The 21,874-nt window shown below is 46.5% G+C and overlaps 6 protein-coding genes, 1 long non-coding RNA gene and 2 other non-coding genes across 10 annotated transcripts; 4 read left to right on the forward strand and 5 right to left on the reverse strand.

Moving 5' to 3' along the window:
- Window positions 1-592: 592 nt before the first annotated feature.
- Window positions 593-4,294, forward strand: LOC126326566 (uncharacterized). The gene is made up of 4 exons (XM_049995724.1): window positions 593-713; window positions 845-2,599; window positions 2,758-2,910; window positions 2,970-4,294. Exons 2-4 carry the CDS (start codon window positions 2,500-2,502, stop codon window positions 4,061-4,063), a joined length of 1,347 nt encoding a protein of 448 aa, XP_049851681.1. The 5' UTR covers window positions 593-713; window positions 845-2,499; the 3' UTR covers window positions 4,064-4,294.
- LOC126326563 (uncharacterized) lies at window positions 4,282-6,139 on the reverse strand. Its single transcript, XM_049995719.1, has one exon. The coding sequence runs from the start codon at window positions 6,119-6,121 to the stop codon at window positions 4,301-4,303; it is 1,821 nt and encodes a 606-aa protein (XP_049851676.1). The 5' UTR covers window positions 6,122-6,139; the 3' UTR covers window positions 4,282-4,300.
- A 125-nt stretch (window positions 6,140-6,264) lies between these two features.
- Window positions 6,265-7,804, forward strand: LOC126326534 (uncharacterized). Its single transcript, XM_049995682.1, has 5 exons — window positions 6,265-6,396; window positions 6,488-6,584; window positions 6,671-6,703; window positions 6,780-6,901; window positions 6,970-7,804. Exons 1-5 carry the CDS (start codon window positions 6,394-6,396, stop codon window positions 7,585-7,587), a joined length of 873 nt encoding a protein of 290 aa, XP_049851639.1. The 5' UTR covers window positions 6,265-6,393; the 3' UTR covers window positions 7,588-7,804.
- A 161-nt stretch (window positions 7,805-7,965) lies between these two features.
- Window positions 7,966-9,338, forward strand: LOC126326535 (histone deacetylase B-like). Its single transcript, XM_049995683.1, has 2 exons — window positions 7,966-8,218; window positions 8,357-9,338. The coding sequence occupies exons 1-2, from the start codon at window positions 7,980-7,982 to the stop codon at window positions 9,336-9,338; spliced, it is 1,221 nt and encodes a 406-aa protein (XP_049851640.1). The 5' UTR covers window positions 7,966-7,979.
- LOC126326536 (uncharacterized) lies at window positions 8,319-10,258 on the reverse strand. The gene is made up of 3 exons (XM_049995684.1): window positions 10,118-10,258; window positions 9,963-10,042; window positions 8,319-9,898 (listed from the first exon to the last, which is right to left on the reverse strand). Exons 1-3 carry the CDS (start codon window positions 10,211-10,213, stop codon window positions 9,427-9,429), a joined length of 648 nt encoding a protein of 215 aa, XP_049851641.1. The 5' UTR covers window positions 10,214-10,258; the 3' UTR covers window positions 8,319-9,426.
- Window positions 10,259-12,112: 1,854 nt separating this feature from the next.
- Window positions 12,113-12,709, reverse strand: LOC126326583 (uncharacterized). Of its 2 annotated transcripts, XR_007560763.1 has the most exons (4): window positions 12,671-12,709; window positions 12,581-12,606; window positions 12,463-12,514; window positions 12,113-12,400 (listed from the first exon to the last, which is right to left on the reverse strand). It is a non-coding gene; the product is annotated as an uncharacterized LOC126326583 (long non-coding RNA). The 2 variants fall into 2 exon arrangements; XR_007560762.1 differs by having other exon boundaries at window positions 12,581-12,700.
- A 1,770-nt stretch (window positions 12,710-14,479) lies between these two features.
- On the forward strand, window positions 14,480-16,178 carry LOC126326554 (uncharacterized). Its single transcript, XM_049995709.1, has 2 exons — window positions 14,480-14,513; window positions 14,605-16,178. The coding sequence occupies exon 2, from the start codon at window positions 14,661-14,663 to the stop codon at window positions 16,176-16,178; it is 1,518 nt and encodes a 505-aa protein (XP_049851666.1). The 5' UTR covers window positions 14,480-14,513; window positions 14,605-14,660.
- Window positions 16,179-19,791: 3,613 nt separating this feature from the next.
- On the reverse strand, window positions 19,792-19,875 carry Trnay-gua (transfer RNA tyrosine (anticodon GUA)). Its single transcript is given in 2 exon segments — window positions 19,792-19,827; window positions 19,839-19,875. It is a non-coding gene; the product is annotated as a tRNA-Tyr (tRNA).
- A 303-nt stretch (window positions 19,876-20,178) lies between these two features.
- Trnay-gua (transfer RNA tyrosine (anticodon GUA)) lies at window positions 20,179-20,262 on the reverse strand. Its single transcript is given in 2 exon segments — window positions 20,179-20,214; window positions 20,226-20,262. It is a non-coding gene; the product is annotated as a tRNA-Tyr (tRNA).
- Between the last annotated feature and the right edge of the window lie 1,612 nt (window positions 20,263-21,874).

Consider the following 21,874-nt stretch of genomic DNA (forward strand, 5'->3'; position numbering starts at 1 on the left):
GGTAGCACGCAGTGCTGTAGAAGACGGTGGAGCCTATGCCTTGTGTAAGAATTGGCACATTTGTCAAGATTGGTCGAGGTTAGTAAGAGAGAGTATGGTGTCGCTCAGAGTAGGAGGAGAATAGGGTTGGTACCTATGGCGGAGAGGACGAGTGGGAGTCTTTTAGATGACTTTATGTATCGATTCAGCATAGAAGCAGTGAGTACGGCGGAGGCCAACAGAGCGACTTGGCTGCCCGCTTTGTACTCGCCTGATTTGGTTAAGTATCTGGGCATGGTTGAGTGATGGAGGCAGGAAGTCAGAACAGAGGCTTACTGCAGCCGTGGAAGATACGAAAGAGGTGAGGTACCCTGAATACATGTATGCGGACCCAAGGATAGCGCCGGCGAGCAGAGAGGCGGTAGAGCCTTTTTTAAGGTATCCGACGATTCCTCCAGTATATAGCAATACAGCTAGAGAATAGGATAGGTGGTGGTTGTAAGAAACTACTAGGTCCGAGAGCATGGGTTCTGATGAGAATGATATTTTTTCCACAAGGGTCTATAAGATTTTTTTTTTTTTTTTTTTATTGACGAAGAGACATGGCAGTTACTGAATTTACATGACGTCGTGGCGTGCACAGTTTGGAGTTCATAGTTTGTAAGAGCTTTTGGTGAAGACTTCGAATCGAGTGGACTTTGACTTGTAGTAGGTAAGCACACCTGGAGATACTGGTGTGTAATAAGGTCTTTTTAGGACAACTTTTGATGTCGAGTGATGGACGGCAGTTTCTAGGAGTGTTTTCGTTTCGTCTTCCGTGGTTGGCGTGAGTGCTCGCGCTAAATAGATATTTTTTTTGGGGGAGGCGGTCATTTTGGAGCGAAGAGGGTACATTGGGTCTAGGTATGTGACGTGCGGTGCATTCTCTGGAAGCAGGTTGGATAGGTATTGGATGGAGTCTGCGTGGTGTATGCTGATTCTGTCGAGAGTATCGGAAACATCAGGGACTTGTTTTGCTAGTTGGAAGGCGTCGAACAAAAGTGTGTATACCAACGGGTGTCGCTCAAGGATCTTTACACGGAATCCGGCGGAGGCCATGAAGAAGGCGTCGACGCCCAGTCCGCCGGTTGCGTCGAGGACCGCGGTTTCTGAAGGTGTCTTTTCAGACACTTTGACTGCTCTCATGATGGGCGATTTGAAGTTGAAGCTGAATTTGCGAAATTGCATCGACGCGGAGAGGAAGTCTGCGTGGACGGGAGCTCGAGTACGGCGAGATTGGCATTGGTACTGAAGAGACAGTATTTGTGCGCCCACAATGAGGATGAAGCGGCAATCTTTGGCCTGATTGATGTGAGCATAGAATGGGACGTTGAGTTGTTTGGCAATAATTTCAGCTCTCTTGATTTGGTCCGGATCTCCAGGAGAGTTCGGACATACGCCCGCCCGTTGAATCATGGGCAGCAGTTCTGAACAAAGGCCTTGAATTTGGATTGTGGGAATCAGCAGGTTTTTTTTGACTAGTTTTTGAACGTGAAAATGCTTGATTTTGTCTAGTGTTGGTTTTTGTTCGTTACTGGAATACAGCTCATCGATGTATTGTATTTCTTCTTGGATTTTTTGTATAGAGCTTTCGATTGACGTAGTGGATTGTTCTGGACATTTGTAGTTAGATTTTCTCAGTATGGCTCTTTTAAAGCTAATCTGGCGTTCTACGATGTTTTCGTGGATGGTTTTTGGAACCGCTTGAATAGCTGAAGCGTCCGCAACCATTTGGCGGAGGGACAGTTTGTCTTCGCAGAATACGCCAGGTAGTTTCTTGACGTTCGCAAATTTTGCCTTTTTCTCGACATTCGCAAATTTGGTCTTTTTGGCGTTTGCAGATTTGGTCTTTTTTTTGGCGTTTGCAGATTTGGTCTTTTTTTTTACGTTTGCAGATTTGCGGTACACTTTTTTTTTTTGTTTAGTTTTTTCTTTTGGGATCTTGTCTGCACAGGTTTCAGATGGAATGGACTTTTCGACAAGAGGAGTCTGAATTTCGCATTTCGCGACACGTTGTTTTTGACCGGCTGGCTTGAGCGCATTCCACAGGTTGTTAGAGGAGCAAGTTCTGATGTGTTGCCAATTTCTTGAATAGAAATCGAGATGGTCTCTTGGTGCAAGAAGGGGGTTGTTGGTGTTGCTGGCGTGCTTTCGACTTTCGCCGGTCACTTGCCGCCACTTTCCAGTTCGGTTCGTTGCGGTTCGGAGTTTTGCGAGTGCCGAAGAAAAAAAGGACATATTCCGTGAACAGTGCCGCAAGGAAAATGTTCGAAATCCGTCTCAGTGTCTGGCTATTTTTTCTGAAAAAAAATGCGCTTGCGTGCGCGCGTATACGATTTTAGGGGCGCACGGGAGAGGGGGATATGCGCGTGTATATGTTACGTGCCAGTCGGCGCGAAGAGTGTGTTGGGTGCGACCTGGGCGTGAAAAAAAAAAATAATTTGCAAAAAGCAACAGGTCTTTTTGGTCATTTCTTTTAAAATGGAGGATTCTTACGACTGTGTTATCTTGGGGACGGGGTTAACCGAGTGCATCCTTAGCGGTCTGTTGTCGGTAGACAAGATGAATGTGCTTCACATGGGTATGACAGTTTTTGGTGGGGAAATGTCGCACTTGGTCGGTTTTTTTTACGATGCACGGTTTGAGGGTTTTGCTTTTTGATGGCGGACAGCGTAGGGTAAGTCGTTCGCAGAGTGCCTCGCGCCTCCTTCTAGCTCTGATTCATCTTGTACTTTTCAGACAGAAACGACTACTACGGCGGCGCGTGCGCATCTTTGAATTTGGAGCAGGCGTTCAGTCAGTTTGGAGAGGGGAAGTGTGAGGATCTGGAGAAGTACGGCAGGTCTCGCGATTGGAACATCGATTTGGTTCCAAAGTTCATTATGACCAAGGGTACGCGGTCTATGTTTTTTTTTTTGGCGAAAAAAATGTTGTACTTAATTTTTTTGCAGGAAAAATGGTTTCCATCTTGCTGCACTGCAACGTGACGTGTTATCTTGAATTTAAGAGCGTGGATGGAAGTTTTGTATATGAGAAGAAGAAGATACACAAGGTGCCCGCGACGGAGACGGAGGCGCTGTCGTCGAGCCTGATGGGTTTTTTCGAAAAGTACCGTTTCAAGGATTTTTTGTTATACTGCGTGAATTACGATCCGTCCAATCCGAAGACGTTTAATGGGAAGGACTTGAAGAAGTTGACGGCCAAGCAGCTTTTGACGTCGCACAAGTTGGACAAGTCGACCATCGATTTTGTTGGACATGCCATGGCGCTGTACCTCGACGATTCGTATTTGGACGAGCCGGCGCTGGAATTCGTGGAGCGTGTCAAGCTCTACGCGGATTCTCTTTCCCACGCGGTTTGCGCATTCAAGGGACGGTCGCCCTATTTGTACCCGGCATATGGGCTGGGGGACCTTCCGCAGGCGTTTGCTCGCCTGGCGTCCATTTATGGCGGGACGTACATGCTTTCTAAGCCGTTCGACGGTCTCGTTTTAGACGAAAATGGACGCGTGGCGGGTGTGAAGTCAGGCGGAGAAACCGCTCGGTGCAAGAAAGTCATCGCCGATCCGTCGTATTTTCCAGACAAAGTCCAGAAAAAAAAACAAATAGTTCGCGCGATTTGTATTTTGGACCATCCCATTCCCGACACAGGAGATGCCGACAGCGCTCAGATCATCATTCCCCAAAAGCAAGTTAATCGAAAGTCAGACATTTATATCAACGTGATTTCCCATGCGCACCACGTCGCTTCTGTGGGCAAGTACATCGCCATTATATCGACGACGGTCGAGACATCTAATCCGAAGAGCGAAATAGATTTCGCTGTCAAGCTGCTCGGACCCATTATGAAAATCTGGTACAGCGTGCTGGATTTGTACGAACCGATCAACGACAGCGAAAAAGATCAAGTGTTCATTTCGAAGAGTTACGACGCCACACCGCACTTCGAAACGGTCATAGACGATGTCATGAGACTCTACACGCTGGTCACAGGCAGGCAGCTTGACTTGAGCAAGGTTATTCCGAGAGAAGAAGTCGCCGATTGATAGCTAAATATTCATTTAAGAGGGGGGTGTCCGCATGTCTCCCCTCTAGGCTTCGGCAAATATCAGGCTCGACACCCAATGGCATCTTCCGTTCTCACGCTTTTGATCTGGAAGGATGGGAAGCATACAAAGTTTATGGGCGAATCCCTATCCCTTTGCATGAAACGGCCGATCAGTCCGTTCAAAAGAAAAACTAAAATGACTCTACGCGATTTTATCAAAAAAAAAAAATTTTTTTTATGAAAAAAAGATGACCACTTTTCCAGGTGGCCTGTCAACATTTTTTTTAAGCAATCTGCGAACCATGCGACCCACCTCCGCGAATTCGGTCACCTCCGAAACCGGCTGAAAGATCGCCCTTGCCGCCGCGAGAGAAGTCAGAGCTCTGAGCGCGCTGGCGTCTGGATAAAAATAAGCCCACTGATACCCCACTTCGTACATCGATTCCACAGCGTATTTCCTTTGAATGTAGCTTACCGCGCTAGAGCCAACGCTGGACAAAAAGCAGAGCAGGGATGACTGGCCGCCTCCCTGGACATTCGAGAAGTCAGATGGATTTTTCTTTGGTAAGGTCTGACCGAGCAAATGACAGATTGATTCGACAGGCGATTGCTGGCTCCATTTTTCGAACGCGTTATCGAAGTGGCTGATCGCTCGTCCGTTAGTCGTTACGAATTCGCCACCCTTCTTCAGCCAAGTCACGGCCAAATTTTCGAACGCCTCGAGTTCTGACGTTTCGGCGCCGCCAATGCAATCCAAAACAAAATCGAAACAGGATTCAGGAAAGCTTAGAGCGCTCTTGGCGTAAATGGCCTCTGGTTCTTGAGGTAGATGGCTCTTTTGGTCAGTCGCGCCATCAAGGTCTATAAACAAGTCCACCTTTAGCTCCTCTTCCAAATACCTTTTGTGCGCCGCTTTCCCGCTCCCTAATACGCAATAGCCCAAAGCCTTCAGCAATTGAACGGCTATCGTTCCAACTGCTCCTGCAGCTCCATGCACAAACGCTAATTTTTTTTTTTTTTGTTCGGCAGAACAAATCAGCGAACAAATCGTGTCAGAAACCTCCTGATCGCTCTTCAGTTGAGGCGCGTCACTAGACCCGTTGCTTCCAGAGAGGCAATCGATCAATTGGGACTCTCTGCCTTTATTCTGCTTCGCAAAAGAAAAAATTGCGTGCCATGCCGTGATCCCAGAAAATGCCAAAGCAGATGCTTCAACATGACTCAACGATTCAGGCTTTTTTACAACGTGAAATTCAGAAACCACTACATATTCTGCCCAGCAGCCATTTTGGCTCCACGGCCAAGATGCGCCCATCACAAGGTCACCTACCTTATACTCCAAGACATTTTCACCGCACCCGACAACCACTCCAGAGAAGTCGCGGCCTGGGACGATGGGGCCATCATTTTCTCGAAGCCTTGAGAAAAATTGACGGCCATATCCCTGTTGCATTCTCAGATCTAGCGCGTTTATACTGCTCGCGATGACTTTTACCAGTATGTGCGACTTCGGGATCCGCGGAAAAGCCGTCGGGTCAAGTGGCTCTTGCGGCGCTGCGTTGTCAGGTGTCAAAGTTTTTGTGTCTACGCAACGATCATCTTGGATTTTGTGTAACAACAACCCATCTTTTTCAGCTGTTTCACGGTAGCTATGATGGTGATATGCTTGAGACCCGTTCGGTACCTCGAGTTCTGCGAATTCCTTCACACCGAAGTGTCTGTTATAGGCTTCGAGTGTCATAGGCACGGGGACTTGCTCGCTTAATTTTAAGCAATAAAAAGAACCTTTGTGACCTGAAGGCACTTGTTCTAGACTGTCATTTGCCGCCTCATCCAGTGTAGATGGGTCCGCAGTATCAACTTTTGATGACATCACCTCTTGGTCGCAATGGGGATGGAATGTCCATGCCTTCATATACAAAGGCGTAGAAAAGGCTCTACATAGCTTCAACTGCAGGCAGTTCGCTTTTTTAGCCGTGGTTAGGCGGGAAATGTGGTTCGCGATGGCAAGGCGTGAACGCGACTTGGAAAACTGTAGAAAATAGCAAGGAATCATCTAGGTAAAAAAGATTTTGAATCACACAATCGAATCAAGCGAAGTGACGTTCATGTTTTTTCATACATGAAAAAACACAATATTGTCCACAATCCTATTTTTAGACCTTACGAAACCAAATACTTTTGGTACTTATTTCTCCCACTCCGAGTTATTGTTCGATAAAAATAAGAGCTATTGTGCTTCTTGCAGAGGGTCTTCACGTAAACTCGAGAAACTGAAACGCGCAATTTTAACTCTATATCTTTCTTATAGCTCGTCTGTCGCAGATCATGGTACATGTTTTTGGGACAGCTCTTCTGAATGATCAGCGTATGGGATATACTGACGTTTTGTTTTGAATATATGCGCACGTCTGTCATGTAGATCGGTAGTAGTATCTATACTTACTATAACTTCGAGTGCGCCCTTCGGGCTGCTCGAATGAGGCACATTCGCCCCCAAATGTACTATGGAAATAAGGGTAGGTATCAGGTGTTCACTGCCGATATTAGAGTTCATTATTTGTGTCTGTTTCTGACTCCCCTCGAATTGCGTACTGCTCAACAGTTATTTTACCCCCTTCTGTGCTCGAAAGGGTTGGTACGTATCTTCATCGCCATGTCGCTTATTCGCTACGGCCCCATTCGAGTCATATCCTCATCGATAGTTTTCTAAGCAAAAATTGAGGCCAGCTACCCGCTGACATTCGAGATTCGAAGCGAAGCCAACGATGTCAGGTTACACTGTGGGCCTATTGAATGGGTTGCCGAAGAAGGGCGTATTTACATTCCGGATGGCGTACGTTTGAGTGTGGTCGTTGCGCAATGACAGATGGCCTTTGTGCTCACATTTTAAAAAAAAATCAGATGATGGATAATATGGGTTTAGTTGATGGTTCTTTGGTGGTGATTAGGCTCACAGAAATTCCTCGAGGCGAGTTTGTCAAATTCAAACCTAAAACCATCGAATTTCTGCACGAAATTTCGAATCCTCGAGCGGTGTTAGAAAAGGAACTGCGTGTCTACGCCGCGCTCACCGTTGGCGAAGTTATTTACTTTCGGTACAACGAACAAGACTTTTATTTGGAGGTGATTGAGGTGAGGCCCACGTCTCACGGAGCTATTAGTATCATTGAGGCTGACATTGTGGTAGACTTTGAACCGCCAGATGGATATGTTAGTCCAGATCTGGCGAGACCTGCACCGCAGAAATGGGAGTACAAAGCCGAAGACCTCCACGAATTGGAAATTGCGGATGGCGACGACGAGGAAGAAAGCAGAGGTCCGACCGTTTTTTCTGGACCTGGTTACTGTGTGAGTGGCCGATTCGAGCCTTCTCGCAATTTCTTGGTGCAAGTGACGGGTAAAAAAGAATCTGCTCCTTCTCCAGACAAACAATCGAGCAAAACTGTAGAGGACAAGAAAGAATCCCCTAATTCTAAATTTTCTCCATTTTGTGGGCAAGGGTTTCGGCTACGAGACTGACACTCTCTCAGACAATCGAAGTTCAGTTCGACAGCCCAACGAAAATGCGTTGCGCTTTTTTCCGTACACAAGGCCATTGACGACAGACCAAGAGCCCGAGCATGTCCGCCTGTAAAAAATTGGCGGTTTTGAATCACTGAGAGCCCACGTTGAGTGCGCGAGGAGCGGTAAACAGGGCGTTGCCCGTATATAATACATGTAGGCGTGTGTATAGCCAGTACGCTTGTAACGTATTTGCATACATATACAGATTTTTTTCTCTTTTTTCAAGCTGACATGTTGCGAGGGTGGTTGTTGTGCGAGGCACATGCAATAATGATACGAAGATTTAGCTTGTCAACCAAAGTAGAAAAAAAAATTAGCATTGGAACATTTTTTTTACGTTCGTGCTTATGTCATGTGCCTTATTTAGCGGGAGCAAGCGACATGTCTGCTATTACTATAGCCATGACGTGGCGAACTTTCACTATGGGCCTAATCATCCCATGAAGCCCCATCGCCTTGCGTTGACGCATTCTCTGATTCTCAATTATGGGCTTCTTCCCAAGATGGATGTTTACAAGCCGCGCATGGCGACGGACGAGGATTTCTTACAGTTTCACACCAAGGATTACCTGGACTATTTGAAAAAGTAGGTTGCGTGCTGTTACTGGCCGAGTTGGGGTGATTCGTAGACCGCGCAAATGGAGGTTTGTGCGAGCACGTACATATTTTTTTGTGCTTGGCGTGTATTTTTTTTTCGTGTTTTACTAACGCCCGCTTTTGAAAGGGTGACGCCGGAGGTGAACAGCGATCAGTTTGCGGAGTTTTCGATCCATGGCGACTGTCCGCCATTCAAGTCGGTGTATGAGTTTTGTCAGCTGTATACGGGAGGTTCTATCGAGGGCGCGTGGCGTTTGAATCAGAGACAGAACGACGTGTCCATTAATTGGTCTGGTGGTCTGCATCACGCTCGGAAGTCTGAGGGGTCTGGGTTTTGTTATGTAAATGATATTGTTTTAGGAATTATCGAGCTGCTGAGGTATCATCCTAGAGTGCTTTACGTGGACATTGACATTCACCATGGCGATGGAGTGCAGGACGCGTTTTATCACACGGATCGAGTCATGACCGTTTCGTTTCACAAGTACGCCCAGGGATTTTTTCCCGGGACTGGCAGTCTTCAGGAGGTTGGACATAAAAGTGGGAAGTATTATTCCGTGAACGTGCCGCTTCGAGACGGAATTGATGATAAGAGTTATTTGGGCATTTTCAAGCCCGTGATTAGCGACGTGATGGAGATTTACGCGCCTTCTGCGGTCGTTATTCAATGTGGGGCCGATTCGCTTCGTGGTGACCGAATTGGAAATTTTAACTTGAGTTTGGCGGGACATGCGGAGTGTTTGCGATATGTGGCGAGTTACAACTTGCCTATGCTTGTTGTGGGTGGAGGAGGTTACACAATTCGGAATGTGGCTCGCTGTTGGGCGAATGAGACGGGTGTGTTACTGGACGTCGAGCTGCCGTTTGAGCTGCCGGAGAATGACTATTACGCTCATTACGCACCAGATTACAAGTTGCAGACGACTGGAATCGAGAGCGAGAATTTGAATACGCGGAATTATTTAGACAACGTGTTGACTTCGGTGCGGAAAAACCTACGAATGATTCAGTGCGCGCCCAGCGTTCAGATGCAGGTGATTCCTCCTTCCATTTATGATTTTATGTCTGAAGGTGATGAAGAGCAAGAGAGCGAGATGGGTAGCAGGTGATGGGATTCGTCTGCGAGTTTTTTTAGAATTGTGTTTTTCGGTACGATTTTAGTGAAAATTTTACAATTTTGCGGGGAGTTGTCGCGGGCTACTTGTTGGCGCGTTTTTGGTTGACTTCTTCCAAGAGAGCGGTGACTGATTGGTACGAATCTGGGTCTGCGTCTGTGCTCAGGAGTGATTTTGCGGCCTCGAGGCATCTGGAGGCCGAGTCGAGGTCAAAATGCATGTAGCAGTATCCGGCTAGATACCACATTTCTGGGTCAGATTCGTATTCTTCTATGAGTACCTCAAACACGCGGGAGGCCGTTTGATGGTCTTCGACTTCGATGAGGAGTTTACCCAGACTGGTTTGTGCCTCGCGACTTGGCCAGTGGGCGTCGTTGGAGTCGAGCTGCTCGATGAGTTGGTAGCATTTTTTCAGAGCGTCGAGGGCGTCTTGTTTGCGTTGTTTGGAGATGCAGAGTGATCCGTACGTTTGGAGGGCTTCCCAGTTGTTGGGGTCGACGTTTAGGGCTTTAGAGGTCCAGAGTTCGCAGAGTTGTTCGGCGTCTGGCTCGAAGCTGTGTGTGGGGGAGGCGTGAGCGAGAGTGCGGGGAGAGAGGGGGGCGGGTTGGGTGCGCGTACCAGAGGTCCGTCATGTAGATTTCCGCGATTGAAGTTAGTCCGGAGACCAGTTGCCGTTTGAGGTCGGACAGTTCTTTTTGCTGAATGAAGGGAAGGAGTCAGTTTTGTGTACGTGAACAGGATTTTTCTTTTTTTTGTGTAAGGTTCGAACGTACGTTGTGAGTTAGTTGGATTTGCCGTTCGATGAGTTGTGTGCCTTTCTGATAGGCCTTCACGGCGTCAGTGCCGGACAGGAGTTGTCCGAGGTTCATGTATTTGACGAATCCGTGTTCGGGATTTAATTGGATGCTTTTGAGAATGAGGTGAGAAGGGGGGGGGAGTTAAGGAGGGAGGGGGGGGGTATTGGGGTGAGTGTGTGGTGGAGGTGAAAGCTGGATATTTGGCGCGCGCCCTGGTAGTCATTGAGTTGAAGGAGCGCTTCTGAGAAGGAGTCCAAGGTGGACGTGTTATTTGGGTCTAGAGACAGCGCTTCCAGATAGAGTTGGACGGCTTCTTCGTGTTTGAGTTGCGCGAAGCAGTCTTCGGCAGAGGAGAGGAGCTGAAGGGCTCTGTCGGCTGCCATGTGGAGAGAAAGTGTGTTTTTTTTTTTTGATTTAATGGGAGATGGGTTTTCTGCGGCGCATTTCGGATGTCAATTGGCGGCTATTACTACAACGAGGAGTACAACCGGTATTTCAAGATTCCTGCGCCGGGGACGTTTGAATACGAAGGGTACGCGACTCGGAAGAAAAAGGTTTTTAGAGAGGACCGAGGAGCATGCGAGGAGAAGAAGAAAAAGGGCAGGGGCCATTTTTTGAGGCATTTGTTTGAATTGGAATTGGGCGTTAGGAGGAGGGAGAGGAGCCAAATAAAGGATTATTTGCTGTGCGCCAGGCACGCCGGCGACAGATTGCCCGGGGTGCTCGACATTGATTTGGGCGGGGTCGTTGAGGTGCTCGAATCCACTTACATGAGATATCTGGAGTCCAAGCGCCTGTTTGCGGTTGGAACGGTGGAAGGCTCTATTTTTGTGTATAAGATGAACGGCAAATTTGGGTCGCTGAAGTACAGCACCTCTTGGTCTAACGCGGGAAGGGTGACAGGGATTCACTTTCTCAAAGAAAACCTGGTTTCCGTTTCGTGTATTGGGTCTCTTGTTTGTGGCGTTGGCGGCGTGCGGCTGTACGATACGAGGAGGAATCAGTTGCGATACCAGTCGATTCCTGTCGGAAAGAGGTCCATATGGTGCCACGAGCCGATTCCCCACAGCTCGTCTATAGTCGTGGGAGCAACGAGGAGCTGCAGCGTGTATGGTCTAGGGATGCCTTTGGCGTTCAAAGGCCACGTGCGTACCCCGAGCGACGTGCAGGCGGTTTTGCCCCATCGGTACAACGAAAGTCAGTTATGGATAGGAATGCGAAACGGAGGTATCCGGTGTTGGGATTCGAGGTGCAGAAATTTGTGTTCGGACAGCTCAGTCATGGGTCACCATTCTTCGATTTGTTGCATGAAATGGCTGGCCGGGTGCGACTACCTGATGTCCAGCGACCTGAGTGGAACCATTCGTCAGTGGGACGTGCGAATGCAAAAATTCGTGAAGGAATGGTCCTATCCCAACTGCTGTTCGAGGTTTAGCTTCACGCTCGACCCCAGTGGTCAATACCTCGTGTGTGGGGGAGAAGACCGAATGCTGTACATATTCAACATCTTAGAAAACAAAAAAAACTGTCTACTGACGCTGGGGCCTTTTAACTGCAAAATATATCAGACATGCTGGGCTCGACAGGCCGGTCGGCATCCGCACGGGGATGACGCCCTCATCTTACAGGAATTACCACACGGGTACAAACTCTTGACTCTTTGAGAAAAAAAAAAAAGTTTTTTTCGAGGAGCGTGAAGGGCGGGCGGCGGCGCGCCGTCACTTTTCCAGTTTTGGCTGGAGTTCTAGCTCTCCGGTAAATATCTCTAGTTCTGGGGGAGGTGTGGCGGACGGCATCAATTCGTCGTCGGAGACGTACAGACGAAGCATCGTCTTCGCGCTCGCCACCGGTATGGCCAACATTCCACCGAGGAAAATGCCAAAGCGAAGTCCCTTCATGCCCGCTGCGGACTCAAGGTTAGGCACTTCGGACGCGCTGTGTTACCGTTTACGCACAAAAACACAACTTGCCTAATGGTACGACACAAATAATTCCTGTCAAGGGTCCAGCCAGAAGCGGGTTCCAGGCGTCCCACGTGCCCCGCCAATGAGACAGCGCTAGCTCTATGCTCGTGAATACGCCCGCCGCGACCCCGAATCTCGCAGCCATTGCCGCGGTCTCGGCGCAGGCGCTCTTGCGAATTCTGAGTTGCTCGCGTCGAAGTTCGATTATTGGGAGCCCGCTCCGCTCAGCGAGCTCCTTTCTCGCCCAAGCCAGAGACCTTGCGCACCCAACGACGCCCCCCAGCAGAGTCGAAAACTGGAGAGTGTTATTTTTTTCCTTTGCACCGAAAAAAAAAAAAAAAAGAAGCTGACACGTACGCCAAACACTTGGGAGACCCTTGTCAAATAAGGACGAAGCGGATGGTCCCACCTAATAAAGAGTCCTGTGCGTCAGAGACCACACATACCACGCAAGATTTACGGGCGCGTAGCGTACCTCGAGTTTTTGCCGACCCTATCACTCTGAAAGGCTCAGTAAGAACGTGGCAGCGCATCACAACGCAAGATTGAAAAGATACATTCGTACGGGCACCGTGTTGGTTGAGCTTGTCTCTGCGTGTTGTTCCATCGTAGAAATTTTGCGACTGTTGCCAAAAAAAGGTCTTAAGATTTTTTTTTCCATACGTCCCAAAAATTCCGCGGCGCTCATCCGGTCTCGCTTCTTTCAGAAGAGAGAGCTCCGACTTCTCTGCGTTCCGCCGTCGTTTCAGAGCGTCTCCGTCTGTGAATCGCGCGGCTTGGACGGAAGTGATTAAAAGAGATTTTTTTTCTTTAGATTTCGGAGCTCCCGTTTGCGATTCAGAGTCCGCGAAAGAGAGGACATGGAGTTGATCTCGTCTATTGAGTTACCCAGAGGCGCCCTCGTTGGCTCAGAGTCCATTCTCACGGCCACATTTGCGCACAGCGCGAACCACGCCGTTTTGTTGTCCACGACACAGCCGAGGCACCTGCACGCGTTTGTCCCAGATTTGTCGGAGCATCCGATGGTACGAAGAATTTGAACGGGTGCGACGTTCCCTTCTTTGGGCGTGCTTTTTTTTTTTTTTTTTTTTTTTGCATCTGCGCCGAGATTTGATCGTTGTTAGATGAGTGCACTGCCGGGGCAGCACATTGACGTCTCTTTTGTACGGAAGGTCACCTTCCTGTACCGATCAAGGATACGCTCTGTCTCGTTTGTCGGGCATCCAGATTCAGCGTGCGGTGGAACCGTCTTAGCGGTCACCCATGATTCTCAAGTGTGGAGCGCACCCCTGGAGCTGTCCGCTATCAATTCTCCGACGTCTGAGCACAGGAAGAGGTCCTACGTCGAAATGGATTTCGGCCTGTCGAAAAACGCAGGTCGCAGAAATGAGGGATCTGAAGAAAAGACGGACGCGAACGAAAATGCGCGCTCAGCTCCGGAAATGCAAATCGTCGCGTCATATCCACTGTTCAAGCTCGTACGTGTTGGCGCGAAAGCCAAGAACGCGCCCCCCTTGGTAATGTTGCTTCCATCGGAATTTCCAGATGGAGCTAAATTTTTTTTATTTTTTTTAGCCTGGAATCGAGGCGGTCGTCCCCTGCACGATAGGATATCTATGCACTACGTCCAATTCTGGCGCGGTCCATCTGTATTCGAGGTCCAGAAACACGTACAAGCGCTCATTCTTCAAGGACAAGCCGACCCTGTCCCCCTCTCCGGTCGTGGTCGGTACGCACGCCTTTTCGAGCGAATCGCGACCGTTAATTTATTTATTTTTTTTTTTAGAAAATAGTGACCGTTAGTTGTTTTTTTTTTATACCGTGCACAGAATGCGCCCTTTGGAGCCGCGACAAGGCGCTCCTTTTTCCGAACTATTACGCGCTCAACAGCGCGATATACCTCGCTCTGTTTGGGCCGGACGCGGCGGCCAAGAGGGCGCACGTCTTAATTCGCGGCGACCGAAAGGGATTCGTCGATTTTTGCCTGGCTACGAAAAAAAAAAAGGCCGATTGTCGAACTTTTGATCTGGCCGCGTTGGAGGTACGTCGTGGCACCTTTTGCGCTGAGGCTTTGAACGGGTCTGACTTGCGTTCTGCAGGACGAAGCCGTCGTGTGCATTCAGGCCGTTCGGCTGGAGTGCACGGAGACTTGTGAGGGCGGCTTCGACGCGTTGTTGTGTGTTGGGTCAAAGGGGAAGTTGGTTTTTTTGTCTGAGAGCGATTCGTATCTGAGGACGAGGTGTTTCGACATCAAAATGCCCGTCTCGGAGGCGGTCGTGAGAGAGGTAGGTCCAGTTGATGTTTGAACAGCTACGAGCAGTATGACTGACGCGCGTTACGACCGCAGAAATGCATATTGTATTTGTCCCAGGGATCGGTTTGGATCACGAGGTGGGAGTTTATAGAGGGTGCGTCGTGTTTGCGGCAGGAGGGGAAAAAAAAAAATATTAAATGGAAATAAAATAACTGACTATTTTTTTTTTTTTTTTTTTTAATAAGTACCGCCTCGCCTGGCTTTGTGCACGCCTACGAGGCTGCATTTGCGAATTCCGGTGATGAGGTTGCAATCGGGTGCGTGGGAGGAGAAATGCTGGAAATTTTTCAGTTTGGATGCCAGATCCGTTCTAGGTTACTATTCGCTGAGCTGTTCCTTGCAGCAGGGTGGGCACTTGTTCTTGGACGTGGATGACTTGGCGAAGCAGGTGTCGCAGTCTCTGACGAGGCTGGAGGCGATTTCGAAGGAGATGGAGCGCGCAATGGAGCGAGAGTTGCGTTTGGACGAGAGGATAGAAGAACTGAACCGGACGCTGCACCTGCTGAGGCCGAAGGGCCACTTCGGGTGTCGGGTATCTCTCCAGTTCGACGAGCATCAGGTGAGATGGGAGGACAGATGGGTGCTGACCATGTGGGTGACGACGAGTACGGAGAGTTGCTTGAGTAAAAATTGGATGTTGGTGGTGCGAGTGATCCAAGGAGGGGTAAATCGTGTGTATTCCAGCAGCGTTTCACCCTTCGGATCAACTGAGAGCAGCGACATGGCCGAAGGAAAAGGCTGGATGTTCAGATGGGTCGTGTACCTTCAATCTCACGAGCCCGTTGAAGTGGCGTGCTACTTGGTGTATCACGTTTCTGAATGGTATCCCAACGTAAGTGAGGGAGACAGTCTGAACTTGAACGAGCCCTCCGGTGGTTTCGATGGCCACGTGGCTTATTTGTACCTTGGAACTCAAGAATTTGACCTGCTGGATTGGATTGTTTGCGCCAAGAAAGGAACTTCCTTGGGCGCGCTTCAGAACGGTACATGCACTCTCCTTCCGTTTCGCCAGCAGCTGTGCGCTATTCTTTCCGAAGGCGTGCTCGACGCGGCCAATTCGGGTCCTCCCGGAGACGAATACGTGGGGTCGGACATCAGGATCGGCACCCCTCTTGTCACGGACGGATCGAACTTGGATGCCGACCTGTCTCGAATCTTCGGGCGCAGGCTCGACGCCTGGACCAAGTCGAATGACTCCGCATGCAACAACGCCTCAAGCAATGGCTCGGCGACCGACACCAGATCCTTTTTTTTGACGAGTGGATTTCTCCAACCGCTTTCCATAAAAATAAGGCAAGAAACTCTAAAACTTTCGGTCTCTTCTGAAGAGCTGACAACGAGCATCAGCGGTCGCCTGCGCGTCTCCGATGTGATCGACATACCCATCTTGGCCCTCTCAATGTTCAGCCCTCGCCAGGTAAGCTCCCTCTTGAGGGCAGCGGTTCTACAGCGGATCGCGCAATCTTACGAGCTCGGTGACCAGCAGTTGGACTTTCCAGCCCTGCGCTTGAACCCTCCGGCCATTTTGTCCAGGCAGTACTTCGGAGAAGGAATTCAGGCACTCAACGCAACTCTGGAGGGCGTCAGGGTCGACATGCTGGGTATTGGTGACAGACTCGACGCGCTTTTCCAGATCCAGTCAAACCCAACGCATCCTTCCATGGTCGACATCTCCCGGATTTCCTTGGAGCTACAAGACCAAATCAGAGCCGCTTACCGTACGACCAGAGCCCACATTTCCGACAATTTGATTTGGTAGCCAAATATTTTGTAGTTTAAAAAAAACTTTTGAATCGTTAAATATTAAAGGAACTTGTTAATTCGAACACTTCTATTTGCCGCTATGGGCTGGTTTTTATTAATACATTCATCGTCACTAAGTCTAATTCTTGCTAGCATTTAATGTTTCCTTAGTCACATTCTCTTGTGTAGCATAAATAAGACCATCTTGTGCTTCCACGTTTTTTTATTCTATTCTTCCCAACGAATCTATTTTAAAAACCAAACCGTTGCATTGTCTCTCTAAAAAGCGGCTTCCATTCCACCTCAATAGACACTCTTTTCCTCTAGGATTGGTTCTCTAGTCTTATCGTCTTGTGTACGATAAACAAGACCATCTTAGGCTTTCATATTTTTTTACACTACATAGTCTTCCTAGTTGATCTACTTCATAACATAAACCAAACAGTCGCATTGTCTCTTTAAAAAGAGGTTTCCATTTCCTCTCAATATACACTTTTCCCAGCCAGTATTGGTTCTCCTCTCTTGGTACTTCTCTTATATTAGCTGGGTGTTCCACATACTTTTTCATCCATGCTACTTGCCTACCAACGTACTGTGGGATAATATGGTCTTTTTCCATTTCCACCGGGAAACCAAATGGTGGCATCAGTGTTGGACCAAATTGTCTATTTACGTATTTTGGCCGTTTCGAACTCGGTTCAATATTTCGGTCGTGTTCCTTGAATAAGGCTCGATAATGCCACCATGTTGATGGCACAATTGGATATTTGAAAGCCGCCTCTTGATGTATACTGTTCATGAGTAATGAATTAAATGATTATTTAAAGGTTTTAACTGTCTCTTGAACAATGTAGTTGAATGTTTGAAAATTGCTCCTGCTTGATGTTTATAGTTGACAAGTAATGAATTAAATGATTCTTTAAAGGTTTTGACTGTCTTTTTTGTCGCATCCCTGAGTTCAGACGCAACATGGTCCTTTTCAATATTATTCTTCAGCTCTCTTTTCCACTTCACACTAGCTGTTACTCAACCATTTCACCACGCTCTGATCCCTTTCCAATTACCCTTCGCTGTGCTCCGCCCCTTACCTGTTTCACTTTCACTGGTCTCGTCCCCTTTTTCATTCGAACCCAAACTTTCTCTTTTGTCAGCCATTTTCTTTGTTCTTGCTATGACTCTATTTTTACAATTTTTTTCTAATTCACAATTCTCCTTGGTTCAACTTCAGCACGCCTTAATCTCTCCGCCAATGATCACTGTCAATAATACCGCCCAATGCGGTTATAACTTTACTTGCCAGTCCAGATCTCGAATAAATCTTACCAAAATATCCCTTCTGGGTCTCACGTCTCAAACCTGCCTTCATTTTTAGGTCTTTGCTTAGCACAACCTCTTCATAACCTCCAGTACCTGCAGGCTTCTCCACTCACACACCTCGATATCTTTACTGACTTACCCATGTAAACTTAATTGCAACCTCATTTTGCCAATTTAAAAGTGAGCTTTGGGCTTCAGCTTGACCTTTGCCAACGCTTTTCAGGCCACCTGCTTTCCGTAGGATTCTCCCCGTCTTTACAATGAGATTCGTAGTAGGTCCTAGAGATTCAGAGAGCTTTTCTTTATTTTGTCTTTTTCTCATACATGCATTTAAATCATTTTTCTCCTTCATTCTCTCCTTCCCCGCGCCCTTTAGTTTGGCATTTCTAACGTCAGAATCTCTCTTTCTTCTCCTAGATAACCAAAATAATGTTTCTGAGAAGTCTTTCTCTTTAGCGTTTTTTTGGCTACAACATGGCTTCCTCACCTCGAGCCACTTCCTTTTTTTACTGCTCTAACCTTGACCGGCTCTTCATCACCCATTCGTTCCTTGTTTGCTTTCATCAAATCCATACAATTTGGTACACAAGATTCTATTCAACCACACCTTTAGCGTCTAGGTTGTCTACCTACTGTTCTTCTTGGACATGTCTGACCTTGTTTATCGTACCCATATCCTCTTATTTCTTCCATCGCTTTTGCCACAATTATCACCGTCGTTTCTTCTTTCGAAAATTCTTTTTTTACGCGTTTTAATTCTAGTTCTCTTGCCTGTGTTTTTCTTTGCATCCATCTCCCATATACTGCTTTAATCGCTCTGGAGACTCTTTGGTTATAACTCCTTCTGCTATACCTAGCGAATCAACCATCTCATCTTTCACTCTTTCAATCTTATCTCCCATTTTGTTTTCTAGTTCTTTGTTTGCTACCCTTATTACTTCGATTAGTCTTCATCCATGCTTCATCTGTTTTTTCTATGTCCAACTTCTGGGTAACCCTGCTCTCCAGTCCCCTCAATCCCTCGTTCATTTCCCTCTCTATCTCCGTTACCGTGTTTTCACTCGCTTCTCTATGTATTAACACTTCCTCTAATATTGTTGGTTTCTGATCTTTTTGTTCTCTCCTTATATTCTAGTCATTAAGTATACTGCTATTACGCTTTGCGTATAGTAATAGCACTATCGGTATTGATACCATTTCCCACGCTTCTAAGCCCCAACCACTCATAAAGTTTCTCAACTTTAACACTGAAAGAACCGACTTCACCAATGGATGCAAATTAAACACTAAAACTGACCGTTATTTTAAAAGTTTCGCGCGGGTTCTTTAAAAATAACCCGCGGTCCTTCTTGCACGCCCAGTTGTCAAATTTTTGTAAAATTAACCGGTTTTCTCGTTCTAGGATTATTTTCTTTGTTTCCCCTGTGTTAACAGCACCTTCAGGTATTACATAATCCTTGATTAACACTTTTCCCATTCTGGATTCAATTGGTTTCCTAGTAGATATTTTTCAGACTTTTAGTAGACATATGTTTTTCTGCATTAACCCTAAATTATTCTTGTTTGGGACCGCACCTTTTATATGCCATTTATTGACTTTTCCAATAATTCTATCTTGTCTTTTTCTTTCCAATTTTTATGACTATTTGGCGCTAATGACTTGTCATATTTTTCGCTATTTTTATCTGCAGGCTCACTCTTCACATACTCGATATCAACTAGATTTGCACCTAATTGTAGAATACATATTCTGAGACTCGCAACTTTTCTGTTTCCCGCTTCAATTTGTTTCTTCAGCACTCCTATTACTCCTTTATTATCATCGACCGACAACTTTTCTACCTTCTGATCTAGTTCTAAGTAGGATGTGGTTCAGCAATTAGAGAGTTGACAGAAGTTAAGAATGTGTTAAAAATGCTTCACTTAATTCTAACAGACCTTCACATCTCATGATTACATTACCTTGCTTGTATTCGACCGTTCTGGCCCATCCGCGACCTGACGTATCGGTATAAACCTTTACAAACCCGCTCTGAATGTCACCTTTAACTACCCATTCTTGTTTTGCTAACTTAAAATCTTTTCACACTTTTCAAGCTCTTTGCTAGCTTCTTCCTCTTTGATAACCTTAATAATCATTTTTCGAATTTCTTTTAACTGTGGTATACATATACTGTGATGTCGAATTAGCCCTAATGCTACTTGTGCGCCTTTCTTTTTCTTAGCCTCACTAATCTTTTCGATTACCTTTGACTTCGTCTGGAACCTTTACTAAACTCCTACCTAAAAATTAAAAAAACGATAAAAAAAATTCCTCCAGACCAGAATCGAACTAGTGACCTAGAGATATCTGCTACTACTACAGTCTCCCGCTCTACCATCTGAGCTACTGGAGGTATTGTTAGCATAACTTCTGACCTTTCCAATATTTATCTTTTCTTTAACTCCGTCTGGAACCTTTACTAGACTCCTACCTAAAAATTAAAAAAAAACGATAAAAAAACTCCTCTAGACAAAAATCGAACTAGTGACCTAGAGATGTCTGCTACTACTACAGTCTCCCGCTCTATCATCTGAGCTACTGGAGGCGTTATTAGCATAGCCGTCTTTGGCCTTTTCAGTAATTGCATTTTCTTTAACCCCGTCTGGAACCTTTACTAAACTCCTACCTAAAAATTAAAAAAAACGATAAAAAAAATTCCTCCAGACCAGAATCGAACTAGTGACCTAGAGATATCTGCTACTACTACAGTCTCCCGCTCTACCATCTGAGCTACTGGAGGTATTATTAGGGTATGTGTATGCGGCGAAAATATTAAATCATGCACCTTTAATAATACCATTCTAGGAGGAATGTATTAATATTACAATAAAGCTTAATTACAAGAAAAAATCATGTTGCAAAATTTCTCCGTATACGCTATTCAAATAGAGGTGGATTTGAGGCGATGGCTAGGCCAAAAAACTATTATGCATTATATTATGGGATTAGACCTTAAGTCTGGACTATGTCTACGGCCGTACCCAAAGATTCGCCCTGTTCATTTTTCATCATTTTTACGTGACATACTCCGGCTATGGACAGACCAGAGGAGATATCTGTGTGTGTAATGACAAGAACTTTCTCCAATCGTTGACTTAGAAATGTAAGCGCTTGACCAACCATTTCTCTTCCTTCTTGATCCAACGAATCAAATACTTCATCTAACATCAAAAAATCTGGAACATATCGCGATTGTGCTCGGATCAATTCGAACAGTGAAAATAATATTGCGAGATCCGTTCGCTTGCGTTCTCCACCTGAGCGTTTAGAGTAAATCTGCTCAAGCTCCAAGTCCGAGGTCAAACTGACTGGCAACGTTTGGTTTCCATTCACTTGGAGTTGTTCCGTATATCCGCGAATGATAATGTTGAGGTCTCTGATGGCATCGCTAAGCATAAAGGCGCGAATAGTACTGATCGTGCCGCGACTCTGTTTATCAAATGCCATTTCCCAAAATTTGTGCATGCTGCATTTTTGACGACAGCCAGAAAGCTCGTTATTGAGAGAGCAAAGCTGAGCTTGCAGTACTTCGATCCTACTTGAAATATCAGCTAAACTGATGTCGTATTTTTCACTCTGAAAACGAGCAATATGCAATTCGCGGTTCAAGTTCTCAAGTTTTTTCAATGTAGCCGACTCGCCTTGCAAAAGCTGATTTTCCAGTCTAATGGTTTCGCAGTACAATTCTTGCAATTGCTTTTGCAAAATGATGTTCTGCTCATTTTCTCTACTGGTAGCGTTAGAAAGTGCGAGGACGTCATCAATGGCAGTCATGTAGACATCAGCCTTTTCGGAAAGAGTAGAAAGAGCTGGGACCGAGCGCGAAAAAGGAACAGAACAATTTTCGATCAAAGAAATGAGACGAAACATTGAGTTTTGAGCATCTTTCAAAATTTTTTGGATATGCAACTCAGAAACAGGTTGTCCGCATGTTGCGCAAAAAGGTGTTCCGGAGGCTTCAAGTGACATGAAGGCTTGAAGGTGGCACTTGTAAGATGCTATTTCAGTGGTAAGTAGTGACAGCTCCGCTCTAGGGAAGCTAGCAATTCGCGCTTCTAATTTCGATAGATCAGCGTCTTTGAGTGTTTGTCGGTTTTTGCGGATTTCCTCTTTGATAGAATCAAGATAGTTGTCTTGCACTTCGACTACTTGCTTGATTTTGGCTTCAAGATTAGTTACTTGTAGTTTCTGAGAACGGATGGAAGTCTCGAGGCGAGTTTTTTGCTCATTCAGTGAGTTCAAACTCTGATTCAGCAAGTTCATTTGGGCCTCGAATACAGCGATTTGCTGCTCTAGCTGAAGACGCTCGGATTTGGCTATTTCTTGCCAGTCGTTGAACCTGTCCAATCCGA

This window comes from Schistocerca gregaria, unplaced genomic scaffold (assembly GCF_023897955.1).
Source record: "Schistocerca gregaria isolate iqSchGreg1 unplaced genomic scaffold, iqSchGreg1.2 ptg000994l, whole genome shotgun sequence".
Lineage (NCBI taxonomy): Eukaryota > Metazoa > Arthropoda > Insecta > Orthoptera > Acrididae > Schistocerca > Schistocerca gregaria.

What these genes read in the sequence shown, in the direction of transcription:
- LOC126326536 (XM_049995684.1), bottom strand. Translation starts at nt 10,213, where the DNA reads ATGAACCTCGGACAACTCCTGTCCGGCACTGACGCCGTGAAGGCCTAT. An exon ending in AAATCCAACTAACTCACAAC is followed by an intron (nt 10,043 to 10,117) that starts GTACGTTCGAAC and finishes CCCTTCATTCAG; the next exon opens with CAAAAAGAACTGTCCGACCT. An exon ending in ATCTACATGACGGACCTCTG is followed by an intron (nt 9,899 to 9,962) that starts GTACGCGCACCC and finishes CCCCACACACAG; the next exon opens with CTTCGAGCCAGACGCCGAAC.
- LOC126326534 (XM_049995682.1), top strand. An exon ending in TTCTGTGCTCGAAAGGGTTG is followed by an intron (nt 6,704 to 6,779) that starts GTACGTATCTTC and finishes TAGTTTTCTAAG; the next exon opens with CAAAAATTGAGGCCAGCTAC. An exon ending in GTATTTACATTCCGGATGGC is followed by an intron (nt 6,902 to 6,969) that starts GTACGTTTGAGT and finishes AAAAAAAATCAG; the next exon opens with ATGATGGATAATATGGGTTT.
- LOC126326554 (XM_049995709.1), top strand. Translation starts at nt 14,661, where the DNA reads ATGAGGTTGCAATCGGGTGCGTGGGAGGAGAAATGCTGGAAATTTTTC.
- LOC126326563 (XM_049995719.1), bottom strand. Translation starts at nt 6,121, where the DNA reads ATGATTCCTTGCTATTTTCTACAGTTTTCCAAGTCGCGTTCACGCCTT.
- LOC126326566 (XM_049995724.1), top strand. Translation starts at nt 2,500, where the DNA reads ATGGAGGATTCTTACGACTGTGTTATCTTGGGGACGGGGTTAACCGAG. An exon ending in GATGAATGTGCTTCACATGG is followed by an intron (nt 2,600 to 2,757) that starts GTATGACAGTTT and finishes TGTACTTTTCAG; the next exon opens with ACAGAAACGACTACTACGGC. An exon ending in AAAGTTCATTATGACCAAGG is followed by an intron (nt 2,911 to 2,969) that starts GTACGCGGTCTA and finishes ATTTTTTTGCAG; the next exon opens with GAAAAATGGTTTCCATCTTG.
- LOC126326535 (XM_049995683.1), top strand. Translation starts at nt 7,980, where the DNA reads ATGTCATGTGCCTTATTTAGCGGGAGCAAGCGACATGTCTGCTATTAC. An exon ending in TACCTGGACTATTTGAAAAA is followed by an intron (nt 8,219 to 8,356) that starts GTAGGTTGCGTG and finishes CGCTTTTGAAAG; the next exon opens with GGTGACGCCGGAGGTGAACA.